The 12,262-nt window shown below is 45.9% G+C and overlaps 1 protein-coding gene across 2 annotated transcripts; it reads left to right on the plus strand.

Moving 5' to 3' along the window:
- Positions 1 to 1,531: 1,531 nt before the first annotated feature.
- Positions 1,532 to 11,548, plus strand: LOC134100832 (metal transporter CNNM3). Of its 2 annotated transcripts, XM_062554276.1 has the most exons (9): positions 1,532 to 3,063; positions 3,192 to 3,335; positions 3,796 to 3,957; positions 4,856 to 5,025; positions 6,554 to 6,650; positions 8,055 to 8,185; positions 8,608 to 8,734; positions 10,233 to 10,302; positions 11,354 to 11,548. In XM_062554276.1, exons 1-8 carry the CDS (start codon positions 1,677 to 1,679, stop codon positions 10,280 to 10,282), a joined length of 2,268 nt encoding a protein of 755 aa, XP_062410260.1. In that variant the 5' UTR covers positions 1,532 to 1,676; the 3' UTR covers positions 10,283 to 10,302; positions 11,354 to 11,548. The 2 variants fall into 2 exon arrangements, with proteins under 2 accessions (XP_062410260.1, XP_062410259.1); XM_062554275.1 differs by lacking the exon at positions 10,233 to 10,302 and having other exon boundaries at positions 1,533 to 3,063.
- Positions 11,549 to 12,262: the final 714 nt, after the last annotated feature.

The raw sequence follows: 12,262 nt of genomic DNA on the forward strand, positions 1-12,262 counted from the left end.
GTTGTCATCCTTTTTACTTCCTCTTATATGTATTGCAGGTACAAAATCTCAGTCTGGGATCAACACCAAGTTTAACTTGTCGTAGAGTGAGGAATGATTCTTAGAGTTGTTGTTGTTTGACTGTCATTTGGAGAAACATTTGCCAGCAGTAACAAACCATGTACCCTATATGGCTCCTTTCTGTCCTTGGGACCCCTGTATCTAAGAATATTTAGCCACCCTGACGGAGACTGTGACCCTGTGCTTTAAAAGGAATGGGATCAGAAATACAGACCAGACCAGCTCCATTTTACAGTAATAGATCCACAACCTGAATGGCGAGACAGATGTGCCGTTCTGCTGTAAAGCTCTTATAATTTTGTTTCAGTGTAGTGGGTCCGGATCCCCTCCAGGTTCCACGCCTATCAGAGATGGCTTTGAGACGGGGGCGATGGAAGTATAGTGGATAAGGAGCCTTGACATGGCTGTGTATTAGTGGCAGGGAACAGCAGTGGCTTACCACAGATAGTGATAATCTTACACAAGATATAGTCTCATTGAGACCTTCTAAATTGGTGAAATGGTTTCAAGTGGTGATTTAATCCTTACACTCTGATAGATCCAAAATGCCATACGAGGCTAAATTACATCAATGATTTGTCCACAACCAACCAGCAGTGTTTTGTCCTTGCAGGTTTTAACAAATTGATGTTTTTTGACATTAATGCAAAGTTTAATGCAGAGTTTCATGGGATCCGCATACAGGTCAGGGATCAGACATTGGTGTCTGCTCATTTTACTAGTTGCTTTGTAGTATTGCCTATAAAATAACACACAGTTTGCTGGGGCACTCAGGGGCTTTACCAGATGAATACTAGAGGCATGGCTAGTCTAGTTTTCAAACCCCTGTATGAAGGCAATTACAACTTCTCAAGTGAATTAATCAATTTCAGCAACTGGGGAAAAAAATAGACAGCATAGGCTAACAATAAGTGGCAAGATGTCTAGGCCTATCATATAATAATTCCAGGAACATTAGGCCAGAATGCATAGAATGCAGAAAAACATTTTTTTTTTAATGCATGCATGGAGCCTAAATCAATTGTCAAGTAGGCCTACTAGTCGGGTATAATTCCTTTCTTATGCCAGCTAGACCAATCCAACTCACAGCGACCTACAGACTACCGCGCAATTAGTCACTTATTTAGAAGTCCGTTAAAGTCTTTGGATAAATGTGTAACATGTAGCCAAATGTTTCCTACTTCTGAACATTCACAGACTGTAACCAACTCGTGGGCCTTCACATTTTGAATGTCTTTCCTTTAAATATTGATGACAATCGACAGAGTTGTTTGTCTGTCGACGTTGCTGAATATGGTAACTGAAGGCGTGTCAACACTTGGCGTTACCTTCTCATTGGCTTTTCAACAACCATACAATCCCATTGGTCAGTATGTGATGATGAGTAGTTCCGGTTGCATGGAATCTGAAACCATTGTGGCTCAAAAACATCTTTGTAGCAGAAAGATGCTCCGTGTTTTTCGGTGCATTCGTGCTGTTTTAGATCCAACATGGCGATGACGGCATGCCAGTTTACTGCGAAGTTTTGTTCGGTTTGCTAACCAAATGTAGGAGGGTGGTTGCAAGACTGAGCATTGTCACGTGACTCGCACATAACCGAGCTGCCCAATTCCAATATGGTGGTCAGCTCTGCAGGCTTACGTTTCTTGTTGATGATATTGTTCCTCTGCGGGTTAGGGTTCGGCGCGTCCAGCCAACAAGCCCCGCAGGTTTTGGGGCTCCGACTGGAAGACCCCCAGGGTCGGGTGTTTATGCGGGAGAGGATCATCTCGGCGCCGTACGGGTCTAGTTTCAAGCTCAGATTGTTCGGTACCTACCTAAATGGGACTTGGCCATGGGTCGCTTTCGCAGGCGCTCCGCGGGGGGAAGCAGGTGCCGTCGGAGACGCAGAGGATCCTTGTGAGCAAGAGAAGCGACGGAACTCGTCTGCGTTCAAGGTTTCCGGGGGATTCGGGCTGGACGAGGTGTACAGTGGGCTGCTAACGGTCCAGGCGGAAAAGAGCATCCCCGCTGCTGCATCCGCGGGAGGAGGGGATGCCAGTCTGATTTATCATCACTTGTGCGTCTGGCAAGGCCACAAATGGGCATCAGCTGCTCCCGACAGGTTACGTATCCTGACCGACCCCGGGTTGCCTCCTGAGCACATTCCAGCGTGGGGAGTGGCGTTAATAATCATTCTTATTCTAGCTGCTTGTGCGACACTCCGGAGTCTCAACATCAGCTTGTTGTGGCTCGACCCGCTCGAGCTGTACGTGCTGCACAGCTGCGGTTCCGAGAATGAGAAGCGAACCGCCAAACGCCTCGAGCCTGTCCGCAGGAGAGGGAACTTCCTGCTGTGCTCGCTCTTGTTTATTTCTTCTGTGGGCCATTCCGTTATCGGCGTGCTGTTCTACCGGGCCCTGGGGTCAATCGCGCCCGCTGTGTTTACTAGCGCTATTCTCATTTTCCTGCTAGCAGAGGTGCTGCCGCACGTGATATGCTCCAGCTACGGGTTCCAGATCGCGCCGGGCCTGACGTGGCTCGCGCAGGTTTGCATGATCGTGACATGTCCCCTCTCGTGCCCCCTCGGGCTTCTGCTGGACCTGGCCCTGCGACGCGACATCAGCGTGTACGGCCTACGGGAGAAGATCATGGAGATGATAAGGACCAACGTTAACGACCCGTACAATGAGTTTGTCAAAGATGAGTTCAGTCGCGGTGCTCTTCGAACCAAAACTGTGGAGGACATCCTCACCCCGCTCAAAGAATGCTTCATGCTTCCTTCTACTACCGTGCTGGACTTCGGTACCATGTCGGAAATCATGCAGAGCGGCTACACACGGGTGCCGGTGTACGAGGAAGAGCGATCCAACATCATCGAGATCCTGTACGTCAAGGACTTGGCCCTGGTTGACCCCGACGACTGCACCCCTATCACCACCATTACCAAGTTCTACAACCACCCCCTTCATTTTGTCTTCAATGACACGAAACTGGACGCCATGCTGGAGGAGTTTAAGAAAGGTTCCTTTGATTGAAGTTACTCATAACTGTATAATGATATGTTGTGTTTGAGATAGGGGATATGGTACTGTGATCAGGCAATGTTCTTAATGCGTATGTCCATATGTCTGTTGCCATTCCGCCCTCAGGTAACTCTCACCTGGCCATCGTGCAGAAAGTAAACAACGAGGGAGAGGGCGACCCCTTCTATGAGGTCCTGGGCCTGGTCACTCTGGAGGACGTTATTGAAGAGATCATCAAGTCCGAGATCCTGGACGAGTCTGATGGCTACAGTAAGCTGTGTGTGTGTGTGCGTGTGTGTGCGCGTGTGTGTGAGTGTGAAAGAGACAGAGAGAATGCAGGGGAGGCATGGACGTTGTTCATCTTTTGTTGTGGAACTTCTGTGTCCTTTTCACTCACACACATGAGCTACATCATGTTTATTTAGATATTAAATATGTTTATGGTAACATGCAGGGTAGGGTTGGGTATGGACAAGGTTCTTATTCTCTGTTGCCTTTTTCTCTTGCTCATTCATTACACCCCTCCCAAACCTTTCTTTCTCCACACACAAACACACACCCTCTCTCTCTCTCTCTCTCTCTCTCTCTCTCTCTCTCTCTCTCTCTCTCTCTCTCTCTCTCTCTCTCTCTCTCTCTCTCTCTCTCTCTCTCTCTCTCTCTCATACAAACCCACTCTTTCTCTCTCTCTCCCTCTCTCTCGTGCGCGCGCACACACACACACACACCCCAGTGGAGCTGAAGGTGAAGCGTCCAATGCCCCCTCTGGAGATTCCCCTGGAGCCGCGTTCCGTGAGTGAGGAGTTCTCCCTGTTCAAGACGCCGGAGGGAGGAGAGCCCAAGATCCGCACCTCTCCACAACTGCTGCTCGCCACACACCGATTCCTCTCTAGAGGTGTGTGTGTGTGTGTGTGTGTGTGTGTGTGTGTGTGTGTGTGTGTGTGTGTGTGTGTGTGTGTGTGTGAGTCTTGTGTGTGTCTTGTGTGTGTCTTGTGTGTGTCTTGTGTGTGTCTTGTGTGTGTCTTGTGTGTGTCTTGTGTGCATGTGTGTGTGTGTTTGTGTGTGTACATGTTTGGTTTGTGTCGTGTGTGTGTGTGTGTGTGTGTGTGTGTGTGTGTGTGTGTGTGTGTGTCTTGTGTGTGTCTTGTGTGTGTCTTGTGTGTGTCTTGTGTGTGTCTTGTGTGTGTCTTGTGGGCATGTGTGTGTGTGTTTGTGTGTGTACATGTTTGGTTTGTGTCGTGTGTGTGTGTGTGTGTGTGTGTGTGTGTGTGTGTGTGTGTCTTGTGTGTGTCTTGTGTGTGTCTTGTGTGTGTCTTGTGTGTGTCTTGTGTGTGTCTTGTGTTTGTCTTGTGTTTGTCTTGTGTGCATGTGTGTGTGTGTTTGTGTGTGTACATGTTTGGTTTGTGTCGTGTGTGTGTGTGTGTGTGTGTGTGTGTTTGTGTCTTGTGTGTGTGTCTGGTGTGTGTTTGTCTTTTATATCCATGTGTGTGAAATTGCAACATGTGTGGTCATCAATGTGCTGTCTCTCTACTAAGCTGTTTTTGAGACAAAGATAATACCGTAATGTATCTAGCTAGAGTGAGAGAGTGAGTGATACTGTCTCTACAAAACTGTTTTTGACACAAAGATAATAATGTATCTAGTGAGAGAGTGAGTGATACTGTCTCTACAAAACTGTTTTTAGAGAAGGATAATAATGTATAATAATGTATCTAGCTGCCTGTGTGCGTGTCTGCCACCCTGTGTACAGTATCTGCACTGCTAGTCTGCTAACTAGTAGGTCTTGTGTGCAGAGGTGGAGCACTTCAGCCCGCTGCGTATGTCCGAGAAGGTCCTGCTGCACTTACTGCGGCACCCCAGCGTCAACCAGGAGGTCCGCTTTGACCCCTCCAATCGCCTGAGCCCTGACCACTACCTCTACACCCGCAACCACCCCGTGGACTACTTCATTCTCCTGCTGCAGGTACACACGAGACAGCGTAACTTTCGCAACTAACGAACTGCATTTCATTGAAGAGAGAGAGAAGGAGAGTGCTGCGTTGGGTCAAATATAAAGATTAAAATCGGGTGCTCTTCGGAATGGACATAAATGAAATTGAAAAAACTGTGACTGTCATGTATAAAGAAACTTTGTGCTGTGTCATCGGTGTGCCTCGGACTTTTGACTGCCTTAAACACAGCACAAAGTTTCTTTATACAGGACAGTCGCAGTTTTTTCAAACTACATTTCATTGTCTAAGTGCTTGTACTCTGCACAGGGACAATACAGTTGATTCTAATCTAATCTAATTTATATTTATTCATTCATTTAGCTGACGCTTGTATCCAAATGGACCTACTTATGTCAATTACATTACAAGGGCTTATGTACCCAGAGCAACTTGAGGTTAAGTGGCTTGCTCAAGGGCACAATGGTGGAAGCCATGAGTTGTTGAACCCATAACTTTTCAGGCTACTGCATGCTAAAGCCCAGCTCCTTAGCCACTACGCTACCACCTCCCCAAAAGCTGTGTTTACTTGCATTTGATGGACCACATGGTCTGGAATGCTTGATGTTATATTATGTAACATTATTGGATAGCGATCATGACCCCATAGTCAGTTTTTGACAGACTGGGTACCATCTTAGCACTAACTGGGACAAATATAAATGTTTTCCAACTAGTTCTCCAACTAGGCCCAAGAAACATTAATAGGAATGGATAATTGGACAGAAAATCCAACTGGCGCCATCCTTGCTAATGTTTCCGTGGCAACCATACTGATTTGTTACGTAGCCAGTGGCTAATTATGAAGTCTATTAGCCACAGTGATTTGAGCTGGCTCAGGGTACAGAGCGCTGCTTTGAAAATGCAAGCCATGTAGCCTGCTGGACCTCAAGGTAGAATGTCTGGGGAAAGTCCTGTAGGACTGTTTGATGTCCGCTAAAGCATGGCTATTCTTAGACACTCTCTCAATCTGTTCCTAGAGGGTTTCCAGTGGAAACCATCAAAACCAACTCAGATACTTTGAAATGAAAATAAATCTTTAGTGTAATGCTCTACAAAACGTCAACTTTTTTCACTTTTTGTTTGTCCCCAAGTTACCGTTGGCTCATGTGTATGTTTACATTTATTCATTTGGCATACACATTTGTCCAAAGCGACCTACAGCAATAGAATAACAATAGAATTTAAGCTATTTAACATGTAGTGTGTGTGTATTTTCTGTGCAGTTTCATGTCTGTTTACCCAAGTGCTATGCTGCTGGAAATATCTTGATGTCTGAATATCAGTAACATAACTCGAATCATTTGTAAGCTCTGTAGTACCTGGAGTAGAAAATTGTGAGCATAGGTAGATAGATAGATAGATACTTTATTGATCCCCAAGGGGAAATTCAAGATTCAAGGTATGATTATATGAGGACGGAAGGAAGGACGGAAATCAGTTGCCAAACTGGGTTTAACATTTTTGTATTGATTGGTCATTGTTTTTTTGATGGTTGTTAAGGGCCGGGTCGAGGTGGAAATTGGCAAAGAGGGTCTGAAGTTTGAGAATGGAGCTTTCACCTACTACGGTGTGTCTGCACTCACAGCGCCCTCCTCAGGTGAGCCAAGAGAATGCATGTGTTTGTGATAAATAGCCCTTTCTTTGTATACAGCTTGTTGACGTGGGATTCTGCGTCAGTCTAGATTTTGAAGGAAGGCATTCCTGCAAACCGTTGCTTTAAAATGCATGTGTATAGGTATTTCAGTATGAAATACCTTATCTTTTCTTGCCTTGCCTTGTGTACTTTTCAGGTTCACAGTTAACATGAAGGCCTCATTGCATTCTGTGTGTCAGGGCATTGTTCCTTTTGTTAACTAGCTCGCCATGGGAACGGGACGTCACTGGACAGCAATGGCCAGTGATCGTAACTGGTCGTCACGTGAGCGACTGTTAACAACAACAACATCAGCTCAGTGGCTTTGTTTTAGGCAGAGCTTTTGTCAGATAGCCTGCTTCTATCCACCACCTGTCATTGGTAGTACATTAGACACAACAGCAGGAGGACAGCAGAAGTTCAACTGCTTTTTTTCCCCACCTGCATTCTGCCGAGACCCAACCCTACTTGACCTCTGATTGGGTCAACATTCTTACCTCTTGACAAATCAACCAGCGATTGTGATAAGCACTAGCCAATTAGAGAGTAGAACCCAGCAGTAAAAGCCATAGCATTTGCTTCGGGGGGGGGGGGAGAAGCAGCTGAAGAGAGACGTACAGTTCGACAAGGGGATTCATTTCAGACATACTCACAGTAGTTAGAAATGAGCATGTAAAAGTGCTTGATATTGCATTATGGAATGTTATGGATTGGGTAGTGATTGTGACAGACTTTGTGCTACCATCTTAGCACTAAATGGGGCATAAACGTCAATTCCTCCATTGTATTGCTTTAACACTGGTTGTCTGTATAAATTACCGTAATTTCCCAGCTATTAGCCGCGGCTGGTACAGATTGATTTCACAAAATTTCTTCAGCTATGGGGTTAATACACAGGGACAGTTAACTTTTTACTAGCATAAAACACTGTACCGCAACAAATACACAGGAAATTACTGTATTTTAATTATTCCTTCCTTGACCTCATTAAGGTCTCTTGCCCCTGAAACGTGACCTTTCCACGCAGTGTTCTCACCTTTTTAACCCCTTACCCAGAGACGGTTTATAAAGCGAGACGATTCATATGAGGGTAAATTCCGGTTTCAGTGTGACTGCCACTCCCATTTAGGAGGCAAACGGGGGCATTCCTATGGTTGAAATAAACCTGTTATCAACGGCACCTGATTCTACACCGTTCTAAACCGATTATCTCGTCACTGATCACGCCCCTTTAGGAGGCGGAAGTGGGTGCCATTTCATTCCATTGAAAAACCCCTTTATGATTCATCTAAGTAACTATACGATCTTTGCCTTACCCTTTTGCCCCCCGGGTAATGCCCCCTTCTGCCCGCCCTCCTCTGCCCCCAGTGCACCAGTCTCCAGTGTCCACCCAGCGCTGCTCTCCGCGGGACCCGTTTGAGCTGGGCGAGGCAGCCAGCCCCTCCAGCTACTGCCCCGACTACACCGTGCGCGCCCTCACCGACCTGCAGATCATCAGGGTAAGGTCAAGAGGTCAAGAGGTCGTGACCTTAGCCTGCTTTTAGGGTTAAGTTCAGAAATTATTTTAAGGTGACAATGGCCGGGTTTCCCAGACTCATTAAGAAGCTCTTAAGTGCTAAGAACTTCTTAGGAGTGCTATCAGAACGTTCTAACAACGCTCCTAAGAAGTTCTTAGCACTTAAGAGCTTCTCAACGAATCTGGGAAACCTGACCATTGTGTGTCTATGTGTGTTTGAATGCAAATTGACTTTTGTTGGCTGTTGAAAAAGTTATTTTAAAAAACTATAAATGACTACACAGTAAGGACTGTATGATGCTGTAACTGATGACCGTTTGACCTTGTGACATCGGCATCTCTTCTCTCTGCCCACACACACACACACACACACACACACACACACACACACACACGCACCTACAGGTGACGCGTCTGCAGTACCTGAATGCCCTGAGGGCATCACGTACAGGCCAGAGTCCTGATCCCCCCGAGATTAAGATCTTACCCAACAGCCAGACCAAGCTCCTCAACGAGAGGAACACTACCCAAGGTACATTTCACCTTAGCACTGTGCGCACATGTGTGTCTACGTGTGCATTTGTGTTTGTGTGTGTGTGTGTTTGGATTTGCGTGCGTGCGTGCGTGCCAGGGGTGGAAATTAAAATTTGAAAATGTGAAAATCTATCAGCCAATAGCAGATTTCCGGTCAAATTAACCAGCCACTCAATGTTAAAATATGACTTTGTGTCTGAAATCTACCAGCCACTCTCACATTTTACCAGCATTTGGCTGGTGGCTGGTGGCTGGTGGCTGGTGGCTGGTGGCTGGTGCTGATTTCCATCCCTGGTGCGTGCGTGCGTGCGTGCGTGCGTGCGTGCGTGCGTGCGTGCGTGCGTGCGTGCGTGTGTTTTCTTGTCTCTACCGCTACTGCCCTCCCTCTGCTGTGAGGCCCTGCAGAGTCTCCTCTTCATCATTTCTACTAGCTGTTAATGCTTCATCTCCTTTAATTCATTTCGTAAAGCAGAACAAAAGTAAACGTCTTCTTTCATTCTAGTTATTTACACAACTCAGTTGTTTTTGCTGATCTGTATTTGAGAATTGGCTAATTTCCAGATGCAGAAATTAGGGGAAAGGGACCAGAGATGGTGTAAAAGGGGGAGATGTCAATGTCTTTTGTTATTATTGTCATTTTTTCTTCTGCTCTATGTTGATTATTTTGGTGTGTGATGTCTGTTACCAACACCACTACTAGCACTCATGCCATATTACTTCATTAAAATCTAGACTGCCACAGACGATCTGCAAGTCAGGCACGGTTTATATCCACCTTACCGGTGTAACGGCCGGCGCCCACCGGACACGTACGTGGCGCGACGCGACAAGAAAAAAAATTAGAACACCATTGTTTTTAACCGCGCAAGGATAGAAAACTCTTCTAAAATCCTGTGCGTCAAGCACACACCGCTGAATTGAATAGAATAGAATATATACTTTTTTGATCCCGTGAGGGGAAATTCGTTTCTCTGCATTTAACCCAATTTAACCGAATTAGTGAACACACACAGCACACACACAGTGAGGTGAATCACACACTAACCCAGAGCAGTGAGCTGCCTGCCCAACCAGCGGCGCTCGGGGAGCAGTGAGGGGTTAGGTGCCTTGCTCAAGGGCACTTCAGCCGTGGTGGACTGGTCAGGGATCGAACCGGCAACCCTCCGGTTACAAGCCCGAAGCCCTAACCAGTACACCACGGCTTCCAAAATGCTCCTGTCTGGTGGGTGCCGGCCTTTAGAGTCAAAGAACTGACATATAATGCACCAAATAGGAGCTTACATAGCAGCCATGTTTACATGGTTTCAACCACAGATTGGAATCTCCCTTTTTCAGAATATCTCTCTCAGTGCTGTTTTTTCTTCTTGTTCTGACTGCTTTGAACTAAGACCTTTCTCTCTTCTTTTTGTTTTTCTTTTCTTTCCTTTCCTTTCCTTTCCTTTCCTTCCCTTTCCCTCTTCCTCCGCTCCTCTCCGCTCCTCTCCTGCTACGTGTAGACTTTCCTGTTCACTTTTCATTCTTTGACACTATCGAGAACTTCTGTTAGTGCAGTCTGCTCTGCATGAGGTATTTGCTAATGCTGGTAGCATGTTATTTCAAGTTAACATACTTAAAGATCTTGAATGCTTTGCCACACTCAAGATGAAACACACACAGACACACACACATACACACACACACACGCACGCACACACACACACACACACACACACACACACACACACACACACACACACACACACACACACACACAGTTCATTAGAATATGGTAACATAAGAGTTATGGTAATATAACTGTTCATTAGTGTGGAATCAGCATTTAAAAAGTATATGTATTTACAATATACTTTGATTTGGGCACTTTTAATTTAATTCCACATTATGTTTTATTATTTTTAATTATTTTTGCTTGTCCATAACCTAGGCCACATGAATTTCCGATTATTTATTTCCCCGTGGGTTGATTTTGTTTTGCATTGTTGTCGTTGTTTTGGGCTTGCACAGGATGTAAAGAGTAAGGTAAGGATGTCTCATCTGCCAAATGTCCATGTGTCCTCTAACATGTGCTTGTCTTGTGGGGACAGCTACTTGCACATGTGGTTAGTTGAGGTTTGAGGTTTATACCGAGTATCGGTCTATACCGAGTATCGGTCAGAGTGGATGGAGATACTGACCGAAACTATATGTAATGGATGTTGCTACATAAAGGAATGCAACAAAGTATTTTCCGAAACTTCTCAGGTGCTTTTCATTTTTGTTATGAAATTAATTAGTGAGATTGGGGGATGCTGTTTCAGGACAAACATGCTGAACCTCCTCACACATACGTACATGCAACAGTTTTAGCATTAGCACTCCTCTCTGCATACTATTTGCATGGCGCCCCCTGGATGTCATCTGTAGATCTTCGGATATTCACTCGACTTTTGTATTGCTCCGCCATGTTACCTCTGTCTTTACACTTGCATCTGTGTAACACTGAAGTTACATGTGCATTCCATTGCATTTAGACAAATAAAAAGTACAGCTTTATAAATGTTGGTAGTTGGTATGAGGTCCTAAGGAACTCACTTTGACCTCCTCCATCTTACCCCCCCCCCCCCCCCCCCCCAAACAGGTCCGAGTGGGACCCAGGAGGAAGCCTCTGGAGACGAGACGCTAAGCTGAGACGCCTCCCAGTTACCCCCCAGCTACCCCCAGCTATCCCCAGCTATCCCCCACTTACCCTGACACTTCAAAGGATTTTAAAACGAATCAAGTGAAATCATATTTTCTAAAAAGAAATAAACGACGTAGGAGATTAGAAAGAAAAGATATAATCAGTCTTTTATCTCTGTTAATGTAGCATTTGAGTCAGGTAAGAGGGGCTAGTTAGGGTTTTTTTTTTAGTTTAGTTTTTCCTGATTTTTTTTTGGGGGGGGGGGGGGGGGGGGGGAGTAGTCAGAGGACACATGCCTTTGGGAGCTGCACAGTGTGAGGGCTTAAGCTTTGTCTTTGATGGATTACGAAGGACCAATCTCCTCACCCACCCCTCCCTGCCCTGCCATGCCATGCCGCACCACCATCTCTTAAAGGACCCCCCTCTCTAGAGGACTGGACTTCACCTGGACGCTTCTGCCCTCTCCAACACACTCATTCACAGTGGACCAGGACCCAGAACTACCAGTTACAGGAACTGCTCAGACGCGCTCACGGCCGTGATGCTCCAAACACACGGCAAACACACCGGTCAGGACGAAACAAAAAAAAGCAAGCTCTTAGTCTGCTCTTAGCAGAGACGTGCTCTTCCAAAACCCATCATCTAATCGCCGTCTTCACGCTCTTCTCTTTTAATAGGCTGCGTATGGGTGCCAAAGTTAAACCCGCCATACTCTCGCCTGGTGTATAAGCTCCATATTCCATGAGTGTTTCTTTGTGTGTGTGTGTGTGTGTGTGTGTGTGTGTGTGTGTGTGTGTGTGTGTGTGTGTGTGCTCTCCGCATGTGCCTCCTTTGTCGTTTTAGTTCCATTTTATTTTCTCTTAAGCA

Source organism: Sardina pilchardus, chromosome 14 (genome assembly GCF_963854185.1).
Source record: "Sardina pilchardus chromosome 14, fSarPil1.1, whole genome shotgun sequence".
NCBI classification, from domain to species: Eukaryota; Metazoa; Chordata; class Actinopteri; order Clupeiformes; family Clupeidae; genus Sardina; species Sardina pilchardus.